Here is a 19,029-nt window from a genome sequence, read left to right on the forward strand (position 1 = left end):
TATTTCAAAATTGTATTCCCTTACAGTACTTGGATAACACTAAATATCAAGCTACTTTACTCTATTGGGCTTTTGGTTGGCGAAAGGCTTAAATACGGTACTGTACAGTATCAGGAAAGGGGGCAACTTGCATCAATACTTGTCCCTAAATGGAGTGTATTGTGTGCAGACTTTATCCACACAAGGCATGTGTTTCTAGTCTCCCTTTAAATCTAAATAAGGGCCCTGAAGCATGAATCTTTCCCCTGCCAGTTGATACATTGTAACTGCTGAAATGTATATGCCCATTAATTGTGAAGGGCTATACAATGTCTATTTTATCAACAGAAAATATTAATATCACATATAACTTACCGCTGTGAATGTCCTCTTCTGGGAGAAATTTGGTGCCTGAAAAGTAAAAGAGAACACTTGATAAAATTACATAAATGAATGGAATTAGTAAAAAAAATATAAAATTACACTGGCTGCTACAAAAATTCAATAGGCATTTAAGAATATTTTACAAGATGGAATTAATTAAGATTACTAATAACACTGCATTATCACTATCATGTTAAATTATATCATCAAATTGGATATCCTAATCAAGATAAGGTTGACTCAGGATAAAGTAGTAGTAGTTATGCCAGGTGAAAAATAAGACAAAAAGAAGAGCAGCTAAAGGGTTGCAGTAAAATATCAAATTTGGAAATAATTTACATTTTTCCTAGCATACAAACCTGGAGCTATTTATAGGGTAGTGTTTTCAGCATTGCCGAGAGTAATACCCTATAAATAGCGAAAGGTTTGCATCTGTGTTGGAACAATAATCTTTTATACAGTATCAATAAGTAATGCAAATAACCAGATCTCTTAGTAGTGTACTAGTACAGGACTATCATATAATAAAAAAACCACAGTATTAAATTACCATAAAAAAAATTGGTCACAACAGGGTATGGGATCCCAGGTCAGATCAAACTATTGTAAATACCAATGAACCTTTCACATTTCAATTGCATTGTGAACCTACAACCATTTTAATTGCATTCTACCTTCTTCGCATAAAAGGAGGAAAATAAGTAAATATATCAATATTAAATAATGGATTGAACAATTTATGAATTTGGGCAAATAGCCAGGTGCTAAGTGCCCAAGTGCATCTTGGATAAAACCTTGTGAAGAGTTACACTATGAGGTAAAACAGGGAAAAAAAAAGTGGGAACAGAGGTAAAGTAGAAGGTTATAAAGGAAGTGTAGCTATGCAAATTGAAAAGACCCTTCAGTAATCCCTTCAGTAATGCCTACAGTCCGCTGTCTATCCAACGGGAGAGAGAAACGGTAACAGTCATGCATATGTGACTCCTATCGATCTATCTTCTTGGACTTTGTGATGAGAAAAAAGGTAAGGCACCACAGGATCTCTTTTGTCCTCTGTGTTAAGTTGAGGTAGAAGTGGAGGAGGAACTTGAAGTTCTACTTCTAATGGTCATTCAGGCCTATGATGACACTCCAATTGGGAAGAGATTATGTCATTAGCATCTTCCCAGAAACGGGATGGCACTGCGGGAAAGAAGAAGGGCGGCGCCTTTCTGCTCCACACCTGGCTGCAGTAAAACCTTATTCCTTCGATGATGCGCATCAATGTATAAGTATTGTCAACCTTAATTATATATACGATGTCATGTCACATGATCACAAAAGCGAGGGAATAAACAGGAATGCTGTCTAACAAGAACAAGAATCTGGATATCGGTAGGTTTGCACAGAAAACTATTAAACAACTACAGTTTTTGGGAAAACACTGCAAATCTATTCTTCCTTCTACATATCCCTCAATGACAACAAACTGTCTACACAATTATCTATATCAAAAACATAAGATTAGCAACCAGTTGAAGGCCCCAGAAGTACGTTTATACTATCCAGTGGCTGAAAACAAAGTGAGGGCTCAGTGGACTGTTGAGTGAGTAGGGCTTCCCCACCAGCCAGCTGTAACTACCGCCACCTCAATAAAGTTTTAACTCCCCTTTCAAGTTTCGCTGAAAGCACACACAGTCCTATTAAGACACGGAGGTTTGTATTTGTATAGGAAAAAAATCCGATGCACTGTAAATAACTTTGAAAAATTTTATTTTTATTAGTAAAATAAATTTTTGAATATACTTACCCGATAATCATGTAGCTGTCAACTCCGTTGCCCGACAGAATTCTATGGAGGGATACGCCAGCTATCACAATACTAGAAGGGGGTGTACTTACCAGCGCCACCTGTGGCCAGGTACTCAAGTACTTCTTGTTGACACCTCCTCAATTATTCCTCGGTCCACTGGTTCTCTATGGGGAGGAAGGGAGGGTCGATTAAATCATGATTATCGGGTAAGTATATTCAAAAATTTATTTTACTAATAAAAATAACATTTTTCAATATTAAACTTACCCGATAATCATGTAGCTGATTCACACCCAGGGGGGTGGGTGAAAAACCAGTGTACAAGACTAAAGGATAGCTAAGTATCCCGTATTTCATATAATCAGTTATCCACAATAACAATGAAATAATAAGTACCTGGTAAGGAAGTCGACTTGAACCGTTACTCTGCCTTTAATAAGATCGTCTTCCTTACTGAGCGCAGCGTTCCTCTTGGGAGGCTGAATCAACTCAAAGGTGCTAAAGTATACAGGGCTGCAACCCATACTAAAGGACCTCATCACAACCTTTAACCTCGGCGCTTCTCAAGAAAGAATTGACCACCCGCCAAATCAACAAGGATGTGGAAGGCTTCTTAGCCGACCGTACAACCCATAAAAAGTATTCAAGAGAAAGGTTAAAAGGTTATGGGATTATGGGAATGTAGTGGCTGAGCCCTCGCCTACTACTGCATTCGTTGCTACGAATGGTCCCAGGGTGTAGCAGTACTCGTAAAGAGACTGGACATCTTTGAGATAGAATGATGCGAACACTGACTTGCTTCTCCAATAGGTTGCATCCATAACACTCTGCAGAGAATGGTTCTTTTTGAAGGCCACTGAAGTAGCCACAGCTCCCACTTCATGTGTCCTTACCTTCAGCAAAGCAAGGTCTTCTTCCTTCAGATGAGAATGTGTTTCTCTAATCAGAAGCCTGAATAGTAAGAAACTGAGTTCTTAGAACTTGGAAAAGAAGGTTTCTTGATAGCACACTATAAGGCTTCTGATTGTCCTTGTAAAGGTTAAGACCTTTTTAGATAGTACCTAAGAGCTCTAACTGGGCAAAGTACTCTCTTCAGATCATTCCCCACCAAGTTGGACAGGCTTGGGATCTCGAACGACTTAGGCCAAGGACGTGAAGGAAGCTCGTTTAGCAAAAACCGAGCTGCAAGGAACATGTAGCCGTTTCAGATGTGAAAACAATGATCCTGCTGAAGGCGTGGATCTCACTTACTCTTTTAGCTGTTGTCAAGCAGACGAGGAAAAGAGTTTTTAATGTGAGGTCCTAAAAAGAGGCTGATTGGAGAGGTTCAAATCTTGATGACATAAGGAACCTTAGGACCCCGTCTAGATTCCAGCCTGGAGTGGACAACCGACGTTCCTTTGAGGTCTCAAAAGACCTAGGGAGGTCCTGTAGATCTTTGTTGGTGGAAAGATCCAAGCCTCTGTGGCGGAAAACCGCTGCCAACATACTTCTGTAACCCTTGATCGTAGGAGCTGAAAGGGATCTTACTTTCCTTAGATATAACAGGAAGTCAGCAATCTGGGTTACAGTGGTACTGGTTGAGGAAACTGCATTGGTCTTGTACCAGCTACGGAAGACTTCCCCTTGAGACTGATAGATTCTGAGAGTGGATGTTCTCCTTGCTTTGGCAATCGCTCTGGCTGCCTCCTTCGAAAAGCCCCTAGCTCTTGAGAGTCTTTCGAAAGTCTGAAGGCAGTCAGACGAAGAGCGTGGAGGATTGGGTGTACCTTCTTTACGTGAGGTAGACTTAGAAGGTTCACTCCTAGAGGAAGAGTCCTGGGAATGTCGACCAGCCATTGCAGTACCTCTAAGAACCATTCTCTCGCGGACCAGAGCGGAGCCAACCAACGTCAGCCGTGTCCCTTTGTGAGAGGAGAACTTCTGAAGTACCCTGTTGACAATCTTGAACGGCGGGAATGCATACAGGTCGAGATGGAACCAATCCAGCAGAAAAGCATCCACGTGAACTGCTGCTGGGTCTGGAATCGGAGAACAATACAACAGGAGTCTCTAGGTAATCGAGGTAGTGAACAGATCTATGGTTGGCTGACCCCACAGGGCCCAAAGTCTGTTGCAAACATTCTTGAGAAGGGTCCACTCTGTGGGGATGACCTGACCCTTCCGTCTGAGGTGATCTGCCATGACATTCATACCGCCCTGAATGAACCTCGTTACCAGTTAGCTTTCGATCTTTAGACCAGATGAGTAGGTCCCTTGCGATCTAGAACAACTTCCATGAAAGAGTCCCTCCCTGCTTGAAGATGTAAGCCAGGGCTGTGGTGTTGTCAGAGTCCACCTCCACCACTTTGTTAAGCTGGAGGGACTTGAAGTTTATCAAGGCCAGAATAACCGCCAACAACTCCTTGCAATTGATGTGAAGTGTCCTTTGCTCCTGATTCCATGTTCCCGAGCATTCTTGTCCGTCCAAAGTCGCACCCCAGCCCGTGTCTGATGCGTCCGAGAGGAGACGGCGGTCGTGTTTCTGAACAGCCAAAGGCAGACTTCCTTGAGAAGAAAGCTGTTCTTACACCACGCGAGAGAAGACCTCCTCTCTTCGGAAACAGGAACTGAGACCGTCTCTAGCGTCATGTCCTTTATCCAGTGAGCAGCTAGATGATACTGAAGGGGGGGGAGGTGGAGTCTCCCTAACACGATGAACAGGGCCAGCGATGAAAGTGTCCCTGTTAGACTCATCCACTACCTGACTGAGCATCGGTTCCTTCTCAGCATGCTCTGGATGCATTCTAGGGCTTGGAAGATCCTTGGGGCCGACGGAAAAGTCCGAAAAGCTCGACTCTGAAGATCCATACCCAAGGAGACAATGGTCTGGGATGGATAATCAAATTAATTCCAAAAGCTAACTAAGCTAATATAGAAGTTTCCAGTAAAGCGACAGCCGAAATCAAAGAGAAATACTTCACCAAAGTCGTGAAAATACTCCAAGAACATAAGCGTATCCCAGAACGTCTTGCCGGAAGCACGACAGAGGAATAATTGAGGAGGTGTCAACAAGAAGTACTTGAGTACCTGGCCACAGGTGGCGCTGGTAAGTACACCCCCTTCTAGTATTGTGATAGCTGGCGTATCCCTCCATAGAATTCTGTCGGGCAACGGAGTTGACAGCTACATGATTATCGGGTAAGTTTAATATTGAAAAATCCTACTCTGTAATTCTTCTCTACACAACTGGGATTACATTCTTGAGAACCATCATCACGCATCTTTGGAAGCTTGCACTTGCAAGGAAGAGTTGCTGGTTCTAGTTCTATTTCACACCTCTATTTTCTCTTGTGCAACTTATAAAATTTCCTCAAACTTTTTACTTGCGAAGGATTTGATATGCTTTGCATCGGCTTTGACAGCAACTTTTTAACCTTGAAGAGTCTTAAGAATTTCTAGGACTTGTAGATCTGGCAGAGAAGCAAAGAGTCCAATGCCGCACTTTCCTGTTAACAAAAATTAATGAATACCAATGGCTCATGCTGCTGAACATGAACAAAAGTCATTTGCTGCTCTTTGAAGGGCTTCCAGACCTAGTTTACAGCTATTCAAAGCAGACTTTAAGTAAGTTTCAAGAATGAACCACTGATTTGGGAAGATTTGTTTCAGTTGTGATGAGTTTGGTGCGTTTTCCTCATGAGCATGAATATTTAAGTAGAGATGCTTAACTTTCCAGAGTTCCTATAAACATTCCCAGGTTCATGAACATGACCTAAGACATCCCTTATGAAAGGTACTGCTTGTACTTTTTAGGAGTGACCAGATGGGTCACACGAGCTCTGCAGTCAACTTAGTTGGCAAATGGTTCATAATTGATAAGAACCGAACATCATGTATAAACTTGCAAAATAACTCCAGTTGTTGATGATATTTGATAGACTGATAAACTCTTGAGCACATATCTATATCTTTTTTTAATATTTAATATTGAATTTTTTTTTGTTTTTTGTGTCAAGTATACATTCTATAATATTAGCAATAGCCTCACTTCCAGCATCTGTTAAAAAAAAATGAACAAAATAAAAATGGGGGGGGGGGAAAATTGATATATTTCTTCCCTCCCTCCCCCCTGGAACTAGCTTTGTTTATTGTCGCGGCGATTTCACAGTCAGCCATCACATTTACTATACTGTATAAGCAAAAGTGTGTCAACATCCAAATTGAAGTTTTGTCAACTTTTGTGTAAATAAACCGAATTACAATTTTTACAGAGTATAACCTCAATTAGTCAGTGTCTGATATTATATGACTTGAGATAAAATTTTGATTATCATTTATCAATTATCACAGAATATGCTGTCTTAGGACTGCCTATTAGAAGCAAACCTGTTAAGGCTGCTATCTTTCTAAGGTAGATGAAGCTATAAAAAAAAGATGAATTGGTCACATATTAAGTTACATTAGGATGCATGAAGCATCTTAAAATTCCCATGTCCCTATGACAAGTACTGTACAGTAAAAAGTTAAACAATGTAGTAAACAATCTTTCTGGGTAGTTTATTTCTGGTTCTAGCCACTAATTTAATTGACCTTGGTTAAAATTATGATTAGCTCTTGGTGTGATACTAGCAAGGAACTAAACTTTGGCCAGAGACCAAGTTTCTGGGATTCCTAGGTCTTGGCATATTTAAGGGCCTACTATGCCTACCATGCTGCTTAGCAGGCAAGTCTATCCTAACTCAGACCCAAGTTTTGGTGCTTAAATCAAGCTAAATGATTATCAACTGAAATGATCTTATATTGAAATAAAATGACAACTGCTTTTGAACGAATAAAAATTGTTGTAGCCTAACTAATAAATGCAGGTCTACCTGCAAATTTTGGCTTCCTATTCTGAAACTTTGAAGTTGTCTAATTTTCATAAACTGCGCTCTCTCTCTCTCTCTCTCTCTCTCTCTCTCTCTCTCTCTCTCTCTCTCTCTCTCTCTCTCTCTCTCATAGACTTACTTAATAAAGAACCTAGACTAAATTAATTGGAGGAGTAACCTACTGTAGGGGAAATTTTACATAATACTGAATCTCAACAAACACTAACCATAGAAATTTATGACTTAGCATCTTGTCCCTCATACACTTCACACCATATGTTAGCACAAACTGTACTAAATATTTTTGTGTTGAAGTTCTCTATTACAGAGCCTATAAGTCTTGTACCCTAGTCTGGCTGTAATAGATCCCATATAGTACCATTTGTTTTTAATTGCAGTTTTAAGAGGTAACCAGTTGGGAAACTACACTGTACTATATGCACTCTTAAAATAGCCACCAAACACACAAACCTCATATATTTCAAACTGTTTGCCTTGTAACTTTTCAAATATTTCAACACAAATTGGAATAAATTACAATAAGCATAAGAAAAAGGTGTTGTTATAAACTTTTTGAATACCAGAATATAATAAAATCATAGAATTAATAAAGCTCGCTGTTGGTGAAATTTGCGTGGAGGTAAATGAAAGGGAGAAGGAGGGGTAGGCTATTGTGGTTGTAACTCGGCAGTTTAATTATGAATTTGTTTAATTGTGATTGTTAAGCAATATATGCAGCACTACAGTATCCTCACAGTGAAAATATTGTTATTAATACAATCTAAACCTTTACAAAAAAAAAAAAAAAAAAAAAAAATAATAATAATAGTGAACCCTTTCTATATGGACTTATATCATAGGCCAATGATGTACATCTGTGCCGAAAGGGATAAAAGAGAGACATCAGCTGAGATGTTGGAACACACACATGCAGGTGTATGTTTACATCACTGATTAATTTAGCAAATTTATATAGAAGATACATATTTTACATGATAGACAAGAATTTAAACGTTTACGAAAAAAATCAAACCCTTTCCATCCGGACTTACATCATAGGTCTATGATGCTATTTTTCTCGTGAAGGTTTAGATTTTTTTAATAAAAATATTTTAAGTTTGAAGATAGTGTAGTGTTGCATAGAAATTGCAATTAAACGAATTCATAATTTCACCGCCGAGTTACAACCGTAATACCCCTCCTTCTCCCTTTCATCCCCGTTTTGGTGTTTGACAGCAGAATGCTCCTTTTACCTCCCCGAAATTTTCACCAATATAGTTTTATTAATTCCATGATTTTAGTGGATTCTGGTATTCAAAAAAAATATATAATAACATGTTTTTTCTTATGCTTAGTGTAATTTATCCCACTTTGTATTAAAACATGTGAAAAATTACAAATTCATGCAGTGTGTATCCGAAAACAAGCTCCTGTTGTTGACTTCGGTGGGTGTTATTAAATTTAGACATACCATTACAATACTTTATAGTACTGTATATTTATTCATTAACATTATTCATTGATAAAACCTATATCTGAGGGGAAAATTTAGGTTAGTAAAAAAGTTTGGATTCACAATATTTGGTAATTATTTGAAAACGATGACCATGATTATACTTCCCACCAATCAGGTATTAGGAAACTTTTCCGAGCTAAAAGGGCACCACTGTAAGTCTGTGTAAATCTGCCTCACTAAAACAAATTGACTACAGTAATGAACACGGTAAGGCTATGGTGCAGTATGTAACACTACAGTAGTCATCAGGACACTTATAGCAAACAAAACACTGTTGTTCCTATCTAATATAACACTCAGATTCTGCAGTGCATATCACTGTAATATATGTACAGTATAGCTTTACTGTAACTGTTCTCTGTTTTCATTCAGACGACTTGCACTGTTTGACAACTCACCACACATGTAGCCTACATTTACATACTGTATGAGTACAATACATGTAGTAATTTATGTAAAGTACAGTACATTATAGTTAATAAACAATACTATACATTACAGTAATATGTTATTTTTATTAGTAAAATAAATTTTTGAATATACTTACCCGATAATCATGTAGCTGTCAACTCCGTTGCCCGACAGAATTCTATGGAGGGATACCCCAGCTATCACAATACTAGAAGGGGGTGTACTTACCAGCGCCACCTGTGGCCAGGTACTCAAGTACTTCTTGTTGACACCTCCTCAATTATTCCTCGGTCCACTGGTTCTCTATGGGGAGGAAGGGAGGGTCGATTAAATCATGATTATCGGGTAAGTATATTCAAAAATTTATTTTACTAATAAAAATAACATTTTTCAATATTAAACTTACCCGATAATCATGTAGCTGATTCACACCCAGGGGGGTGGGTGAAAAACCAGTGTACAAGACTAAAGGATAGCTAAGTATCCCGTATTTCATATAATCAGTTATCCACAATAACAATGAAATAATAAGTACCTGGTAAGGAAGTCGACTTGAACCGTTACTCTGCCTTTAATAAGATCGTCTTCCTTACTGAGCGCAGCGTTCCTCTTGGGAGGCTGAATCAACTCAAAGGTGCTAAAGTATACAGGGCTGCAACCCATACTAAAGGACCTCATCACAACCTTTAACCTCGGCGCTTCTCAAGAAAGAATTGACCACCCGCCAAATCAACAAGGATGTGGAAGGCTTCTTAGCCGACCGTACAACCCATAAAAAGTATTCAAGAGAAAGGTTAAAAGGTTATGGGATTATGGGAATGTAGTGGCTGAGCCCTCGCCTACTACTGCATTCGTTGCCACGAATGGTCCCAGGGTGTAGCAGTACTCGTAAAGAGACTGGACATCTTTGAGATAGAATGATGCGAACACTGACTTGCTTCTCCAATAGGTTGCATCCATAACACTCTGCAGAGAATGGTTCTGTTTGAAGGCCACTGAAGTAGCCACAGCTCCCACTTCATGTGTCCTTACCTTCAGCAAAGCAAGGTCTTCTTCCTTCAGATGAGAATGTGTTTCTCTAATCAGAAGCCTGAATAGTAAGAAACTGAGTTCTTAGAACTTGGAAAAGAAGGTTTCTTGATAGCACACTATAAGGCTTCTGATTGTCCTTGTAAAGGTTAAGACCTTTTTAGATAGTACCTAAGAGCTCTAACTGGGCAAAGTACTCTCTTCAGATCATTCCCCACCAAGTTGGACAGGCTTGGGATCTCGAACGACTTAGGCCAAGGACGTGAAGGAAGCTCGTTAGCAAAAACCGAGCTGCAAGGAACATGTAGCCGTTTCAGATGTGAAAACAATGATCCTGCTGAAGGCGTGGATCTCACTTACTCTTTTAGCTGTTGTCAAGCACACGAGGAAAAGAGTTTTTAATGTGAGGTCCTAAAAAGAGGCTGATTGGAGAGGTTCAAATCTTGATGACATAAGGAACCTTAGGACCACGTCTAGATTCCAGCCTGGAGTGGACAACCGACGTTCCTTTGAGGTCTCAAAAGACCTAGGGAGGTCCTGTAGATCTTTGTTGGTGGAAAGATCCAAGCCTCTGTGGCGGAAAACCGCTGCCAACATACTTCTGTAACCCTTGATCGTAGGAGCTGAAAGGGATCTTACTTTCCTTAGATATAACAGGAAGTCAGCAATCTGGGTTACAGTGGTACTGGTTGAGGAAACTGCATTGGTCTTGTACCAGCTACGGAAGACTTCCCCTTGAGACTGATAGATTCTGAGAGTGGATGTTCTCCTTGCTTTGGCAATCGCTCTGGCTGCCTCCTTCGAAAAGCCCCTAGCTCTTGAGAGTCTTTCGAAAGTCTGAAGGCAGTCAGACGAAGAGCGTGGAGGATTGGGTGTACCTTCTTTACGTGAGGTAGACTTAGAAGGTTCACTCCTAGAGGAAGAGTCCTGGGAATGTCGACCAGCCATTGCAGTACCTCTAAGAACCATTCTCTCGCGGACCAGAGCGGAGCCAACCAACGTCAGCCGTGTCCCTTTGTGAGAGGAGAACTTCTGAAGTACCCTGTTGACAATCTTGAACGGCGGGAATGCATACAGGTCGAGATGGAACCAATCCAGCAGAAAAGCATCCACGTGAACTGCTGCTGGGTCTGGAATCGGAGAACAATACAACAGGAGTCTCTAGGTTATCGAGGTAGTGAACAGATCTATGGTTGGCTGACCCCACAGGGCCCAAAGTCTGTTGCAAACATTCTTGAGAAGGGTCCACTCTGTGGGGATGACCTGACCCTTCCGTCTGAGGTGATCTGCCATGACATTCATACCGCCCTGAATGAACCTCGTTACCAGTTAGCTTTCGATCTTTAGACCAGATGAGTAGGTCCCTTGCGATCTAGAACAACTTCCACGAAAGAGTCCCTCCCTGCTTGAAGATGTAAGCCAGGGCTGTGGTGTTGTCAGAGTCCACCTCCACCACTTTGTTAAGCTGGAGGGACTTGAAGTTTATCAAGGCCAGAATAACCGCCAACAACTCCTTGCAATTGATGTGAAGTGTCCTTTGCTCCTGATTCCATGTTCCCGAGCATTCTTGTCCGTCCAAAGTCGCACCCCAGCCCGTGTCTGATGCGTCCGAGAGGAGACGGCGGTCGTGTTTCTGAACAGCCAAAGGTAGACTTCCTTGAGAAGAAAGCTGTTCTTACACCACGCGAGAGAAGACCTCCTCTCTTCGGAAACAGGAACTGAGACCGTCTCTAGCGTCATGTCCTTTATCCAGTGAGCAGCTAGATGATACTGAAGGGGGGGAGGTGGAGTCTCCCTAACACGATGAACAGGGCCAGCGATGAAAGTGTCCCTGTTAGACTCATCCACTACCTGACTGAGCATCGGTTCCTTCTCAGCATGCTCTGGATGCATTCTAGGGCTTGGAAGATCCTTGGGGCCGACGGAAAAGTCCGAAAAGCTCGACTCTGAAGATCCATACCCAAGGAGACAATGGTCTGGGATGGAACGAGCTGAGACTCCTCAAAATTGACCAGGAGGCCCAGTTCCTTGGTCAGATCCATAGTCCATTTGAAAATCTCCAGACAGCGACGACTTGTGGGAGCTCTTAAAAGCCAGTCGTCTGACGGAGCCGGACACAAGATCATGGTACTGCTGCACAGTCTGTGAACTGTCAATCATGGGCAAGCGAGGAAGTACAGTGACAACCCGAATCTGTCTAGACTGTCTGGGTCGTACAGACAACTCCTTATCGGGTTGCTGAGGTTGCCGCACTGCGTCACAACAAGTCACTTCTGTTGGTTGTTGAACGTCTTCCCCGTGACACATTGACTCCGTAAACAAAAAATCCTCTAACAAGGACTAAGCTTGGACTGCATGTCTTGCAACACCGCTCAAGGTCTATGGGAGCAGGTGTGGTAACAGACGGGATTAGCGACTGAAGTGGAACCATTACCTTCCCTGGAAGCATGTTACGCTTAAATAAAAGTCCATAGGAGGCTATGCAGCTAAAGGCTCCCTCCAAATGACAGAGTCCTCAAGGGAATATCAGAAGGAGGGAGAAAAGAACTTTCTCATCTACAGGGACCATATCCTAGAAAAGCTAAGTTCTCTCAGTGAGGGTTCACTGGTGCAAAAGCAGCAGACTAGAAGGCAACGTTATGAAACTGCTTGACAGTCTAGTGAGTTGGCAACAACCAAAGATGTGTGACTGAGAAGCATGCGGTAAGGTATGCAGAGCATGTTGTATGCAGAGTATGCTGTAGCAGAGCATGCTGAATGTAGAGCATGTTGTATGCAGAGCATGCTGAATGCAGAGCATGCTGTATGCAGAGCATGTTGTATGCAGAGCATGCTGAATGCAGAGCATGCTGTATGCAGAGCATGTTGTATGCAGAGCATGCTGTATGCAGAGCATGCTGTATGTAGAGCATGTTGTATGCAGAGCATGCTGAATGCAGAGCATGCTGTATGCAGAGCATGTAGTATGCAGAGCATGCTGTAAGCAGAGCATGCTGTATGTAGAGCATGCTGTAAGGTAAGCAGAGCGTGTGCATGGCGTTTAACATTTCTCAGAAATTCCATGACCAGTGCTAGAGTGCTTTATGCATGCTTGCATGGGGTTTAAATATCAACATAATATTTACCTTACATTCATAACTCATGATTCATATTTTTTGCCATATTCTGCGATATTGTTAAAAATATATTGCAAGGAATACAAATATATTTTTATAAGTAATACAAATAACCTCCATTATCATAAGGTTTGAAAATGGAGGTAAGGTATGCTGAACAGCAGAGTCAGAACGAGCTGGAACAACAATAGTTGTGGTTTCCTCTTCAAGACTCTGTTGAGGGAACACCTGAGGCTCAGTCTGCAAAGGCTGATCAAAGGAAGTAGCAGAAGGTAGGCGCATGGGTGGAGGAGGCTGACTCCTGGCATGAGTGGCTGAACCCAAGGGTTGCGCTTGCTGAGCGGTTGGCGGAAGCGGAGTAGCAAGTTCCTGTTCCTGTGGTGTGAGCGGAGCGCGATGAGGTAGAGGCTGCGCAGAACAAGGTAAATGTCTCGCAAGCTGAGGCTCCTGAGGCGCAAGGCTAAGGTGTAGTGGTGCTTGCCTTGTGGAGGGTTGAGCTCGCTGCAGCGAGAGCTGAGGAGACTGACTCAAGGACGGGAGAGGTTGTTGTACCTCAACCGAGTGTTGCATCACTGGTGGAGCAGCAAGTGGAGGCGGAGGAAGAGAGGTATAATCCTCCTGATCCCATTGTAAAGGTTGCCTTAAAGAAGGCGGAGGCTGAGCACCACTGGGAACAGCCAACTCAGAACGTGGCTCAACATCGTACGCCTGGCAGGTGGTACTGCGATCAGGCGGAGCGAGCGCAGGCGGAGCGAGCGCAGGCGGAGGCGGAGGCGCAACACTCTCAGCCCGACACTCACGCATCAAGACCGAAAGTTGTGACTGCATGGACTGCAGTAGAGTCAACTTGGGGTCGGCAGACACTAAGGTCTGCTGAGGTAAAGCCTTAACAGCAGAGATCTGTTGCGGCAGAACCTTACTCCTCTTAGGCGGAGTGCATTCAACTGATGACTGAGGAGAGTTAGAGCTAACCCAATGACTGCATCCGGGTTGTTGAACTCTAACTTCGTACGTCTGGCATAGGTCTGGACTTTATGTTTAAGAGGTCTTGAGACCTGAGACCAGCGTTTTCTCCCCTAAATTTCTTCTGCAGTCGAGCAAAATAAGGGCTCAATCGTCTGCGGGTGGGAGTGACGGTCTCGGTAAGACACGCCCACAACCACCGAGGATACTTCTGTGCGCCGATCAAGGCCTGCTGAACCCTTTTGTCCTTCGACATTGCTTCTCCCCTGGGCTTGGGAGCTTGCAAGAGGTCCCGGACTGGGAGAACGACTGGCGCGCACAGAAGTACCCTCACGCACAACACTGACACACTTTGCGCTAATCACTTATCACTTTGATTTTCTGTTTGCACTTATTTCACTGAACTCGAAACTTTAAGTGGTTTGTACCTGAAACACGCAATTCTATCCTTTCTCAAAAGTTAGTAATTGCGAAAACAGAATTACAATGTAACAGAAAAATCTAATGAAAGATAAATAATTCAGTGGCTGGAAAGAGACTAAACACTAGATCACTCTAGAAACGTTTACTTTCTTCCCCTAAAGAGACTAGGGAGAAGAGCAAAAACGATAACAACGTTACTCGTACGCCTGGCAGGCTTGAATGAAACGTTTATCCTCCTCTTTCTCCCTCCGTCTCTATCTCTCTCTCTCTCTCTCTCTCTCTTGACTTAGAACCTGAGAGAAGAGCCCAATCAAATATATCGTTAAAACATATTATTGTTAAAGGAAAAAACTGAAATATTTCCCAAAATGAAAAGTTCCTTTATTAGGATTAAAACCATTAAGTTAAGAAAGAATGAACAAAACGCTAGACACGGTTACTCTTACTGCAATGTGAAACCGTGAAAATTCTTTCTCTATCGTAACGATAGAGTGCAAGTTGAACGTTCTGAACGTCAACAACTGCAGAGACAAAACAAAACGTTAGTTCAACTTTGAAAACAGTACTAGACTATCAAAGAAATTCTTTCAAAGACATTAAAATAGCATAATATGTTAACAGGTAAAACCGAAATGACGGGCTCAATGTTAATTAACTTCGGTACCAAGAAAAGACCGCCTACTATTAGGAAGGTCGAATATAAACAAATATAAAAATTAATTTTAATAAGTTTATAAAAAAAGGAAGTTAATCGAAGAGGCCTATAAGAGGCGGAGAGATATAAAATAAATCTATAACTTTTGTTAAGCAAAATTAAGAAAGAGAGTCTATACTCTCTTAGACACCAACACTTCCGTCTAAGGGAAGGGTCGGCCATTTAAAGGTGAAAGAGAGTTCATACTCTCTTCGTCACCATAATTAATCAAATTAATTCCAAAAGCTAACTAAGCTAATATAGAAGTTTCCAGTAAAGCGACAGCCGAAATCAAAGAGAAATACTTCACCAAAGTCGTGAAAATACTCCAAGAACATAAGCGTATCCCAGAACGTCTTGCCGGAAGCACGACAGAGGAATAATTGAGGAGGTGTCAACAAGAAGTACTTGAGTACCTGGCCACAGGTGGCGCTGGTAAGTACACCCCCTTCTAGTATTGTGATAGCTGGCGTATCCCTCCATAGAATTCTGTCGGGCAACGGAGTTGACAGCTACATAATTATCGGGTAAGTTTAATATTGAAAAACTGTACTGCGCGATATGTATACCGTACAATGGTACTGTCTTTAAGATTAACTAAGAGTACATATTTTATACAGAGACAACTAAACACTTTCCTACAAAGTTCTATGCAGCAGTCTTGAAGTATGACGCAACTCCTGATGCGTCGTCTCTTGAGCATTACTGTACGGAGTCGCACATCGACAGTACATTAACCAGTAAAAATAAACATCAGGAGTATGTACCACTGTATACAAATACATCCATTTTTTACATAAAAACACAATTCTGCTCAAAATGGACAAAAGCGGGAGATGCACACGCAAAGAGAGAGAATGCAAGATTGAGGCCGAGTCAGCATGAGATGGGATGTTGTGCCGGGCGGTGAGGAAAGTGGCATGAAGCGAGCCAGGTGCAAAGGAACGCGGGCTGTTTACATGATTTTTAACTTTCTAGATTATACGGTTCTCTGTGTCGCTAACGAGCTAAATCACAAAGAATAAACCTGCAAAAAGCAAAGGCGGACTGTACAGCATGCAGATAAAGTTTATATAATATTACCCTTTCAAAATCAGAAGATCGCAATGCTCAGCTATTTCGCCGTATTCAATAGTTCCAAAATGAGAAGCTAATCTGCAAATCATGTACTTCCTCATACTTGAGTATGCGTTAATAGTATATTCATTGCTTTTATTGATGCAAACTATTTTAGTAATACATCTCAAACTCCCCTGCATGCTCTGGTAAATCTGAATAAATAATCAAAAATAATTTTGGATAAAATAAGGTGATTTTTCATTCACGTTTAAGCGTTTTGAACAATCTTGATGATGATAATAGTAGGAAACTGGTATTTTTCAAATTATTGAGACCCCTAAAATACCATATTTCACGAGGGAAACGGCCTAATCTAAGGTTTCCCACCTAAACTAAGAATCCTCGTTCATATCTACCATGGGGGCTCTAACCACAACCACAAGGATGTCGGGTAAAATTGCACATAAGTAAATAACAGATGTTCATGTACTTTAACATGTTTTGAATAATTCTGATGATGATAACTGTCGGAAACCTGTATTTTTCAAGTTATAAATTCACTTTCATTCTTAATATTCTATACTTGACTAAGTTTGGTTTTGATAATTCAAAACACACTGTGCTAGGTAGGAAAAGTAGTTTTGTAACTGAAACTCGGGGGGTGTATGTATGATAGCGGCTATCTGAATGTATTATTATGGGTAATTTAGAATACGGCATTGTAAGGGGGGTTGCAGGGGGGCGTTAGTCCCCCTTGTTAGATAAGTAGATAAGGACATGGCTTGTAGGTTAGGTTAGGGGGGAAAGTTTAGGTTAGTTGATGCCCATTTTCAATCCTCGCGGGAGGAACTAACCGCTGATATACAAAGGCTCTGAAACTGGGTGTTGGTTGAAATTTTAATTTTACCATTTTCAAGATAGCTTAAGCAATACACCTGAAACACAGTATTGCAACGTGTCTTAGAAAAAGCCGAGAACAGGGATGTAATACAGTATGTAAGCATAAATGTCTTAGGTTAGGTTATTTGGAGAATCCTGTAAACGTTGTCCCGTCCTTAACTATAATAAAACGGAGGATTGTGTGGAGAATCCTTGGTTAGATCATAGCCTTAATAGATTCGGGGTGTATGTATGACAGCGGCCACCTGCATGTATGATTACCGCTAACTTAGAATACGGCAGTGTAAGGAGGGTCGCAGGGGGCCGTTAGACCCCCTGTTGGGTAAGTAGGTAAGGACACTGCTTGTAGGTTAGGTTAGCGGGGGAAAGTTGAGGTTAGTTGATTTCTATTTTTAATCCACAAGGGAGGAACTGGCCGCTGGTTAAGTTGAGCAAAGAATCCGGTAAAAGTTGTTCCGTCCTTAACTATAATAAAACCAAGGGTTGTGTGGAGAATCCTTGGTTAGGTCACAGCCTTATTAGATTCATTAAAACAAATAGGGTTTATCAGTAGTACCATCACCTCAGGCAATAATGGCAATTAAACACAACCTAATCAAATCAAAATTATTAATAAACGACATCTCAATATTGAAACTAATCACGGGCTTTATTACATACGTCCGGGACTTCATTTTAGCCTACCGTAGGCAAAGACGACTTTCTAGGGAAGGGCAAAGTTTATGTTTTAAAGTGAATTATTCCTACCTGTGTCGTTGTAGCTTTTGCTCCTTGAATGAGAGGTTTAATTTTCGATAAAACTTGCACAGTCCGGCTGACAGATGTCATAGTGATGAAATAGGGGAGAAATGTATCCTTAAAGGTCGCCGGTTCTTTTGTAAATAAACACTGGTTCCTTTCGAGGACTGAGGCGTTTTCGCTATCAAATGCGACTTCGTACGTAGTCTAGTTAGTTATCTTCCTCAGCTGTTTTGAGATAATAGATATAATATAATACTAATTGGTAAAATAAAATATACTATATATTGTGATAAAAATATCCAAGAGGAAAATTGGTATCGCAATTCGAAAAGTCGATATTTCCCGTTACCTATGTATAAATTTAGATGTTAAATATCTTTATCATTACTCAAAATATAATACATTCAATTGCTAATTTTGCAAGCAAACGAAAATTAAATTTATAAACAAATCATACAAGAATTTTGAAACATAGAGAATTATTTTTAGATTGATCTTGGTTTGGCAACTTGTCAAAAATTGAGGACTAGCCCATCTACCTCATAGAGTTAAGAAAATCTTATGTCTACACTGGTGTGACGCAAGGAAATGTTTTAACCTCTTTTCTTTTTGCAATAAAGTTGAAAATAAGAGGGAATGAATTAAAAGAATTGATCATATATTTATATTTATAAAATTGAGACACAATGAGTCATTTGCGCTATGAAGTAAAAACTTGAAAGAGGCTGGGCAGCAAAATGGGAGAAAGGAAGAGGTAACGGGGGCATAAAAAAAGTTCTACAAATTTTGCACAGCCAAGAACCGAAGGATAGCATGATGTGACCAATTTGGGACGAGTTAACGGTAGGTACCAGGGAGATGGTCACTGGACAGTGCGCAGAATTTCTAAGTAGAAGTGTACACCATTTGCTGTATTGAGAGGGTAACTGAAAAAAATATTAGTTCTAGATCAGTGGTTCCCAACCTGGGGGAAATTTTCCCCTGGGGGTAAATTTGAAGCTTCCAGGGGGGAAATAATTACACATCCTACTAACTAAAACAAGCGGAAAATGTCCACATAGTACGTGCGGTAATTTGTTGTTAGCCATTCAATTGTGATATGATCATATCATTTCTCACTGACATGATATTCAAGGGGAGAATTGGAATATCATTTCCATTTCTGAGGCAGG

General features: G+C 41.0%; 1 protein-coding gene across 1 annotated transcript in view; it reads right to left on the reverse strand.

The window, feature by feature from the left end:
- The window catches only part of LOC137631554 (isocitrate dehydrogenase [NAD] subunit gamma, mitochondrial-like), a 57,491-nt gene extending 39,434 nt beyond the window's left edge, over positions 1 to 18,057 (reverse strand). Inside the window, 2 exon segments of the mRNA XM_068363359.1 lie at positions 355 to 390; positions 17,864 to 18,057. Coding sequence (XP_068219460.1) covers positions 355 to 390; positions 17,864 to 17,944 — 117 coding nt within the window. The 5' untranslated portion in view covers positions 17,945 to 18,057.
- Positions 18,058 to 19,029: the final 972 nt, after the last annotated feature.

Source organism: Palaemon carinicauda, chromosome 40, assembly GCF_036898095.1.
Source record: "Palaemon carinicauda isolate YSFRI2023 chromosome 40, ASM3689809v2, whole genome shotgun sequence".
In the NCBI taxonomy this organism is placed as follows: domain Eukaryota; kingdom Metazoa; phylum Arthropoda; class Malacostraca; order Decapoda; family Palaemonidae; genus Palaemon; species Palaemon carinicauda.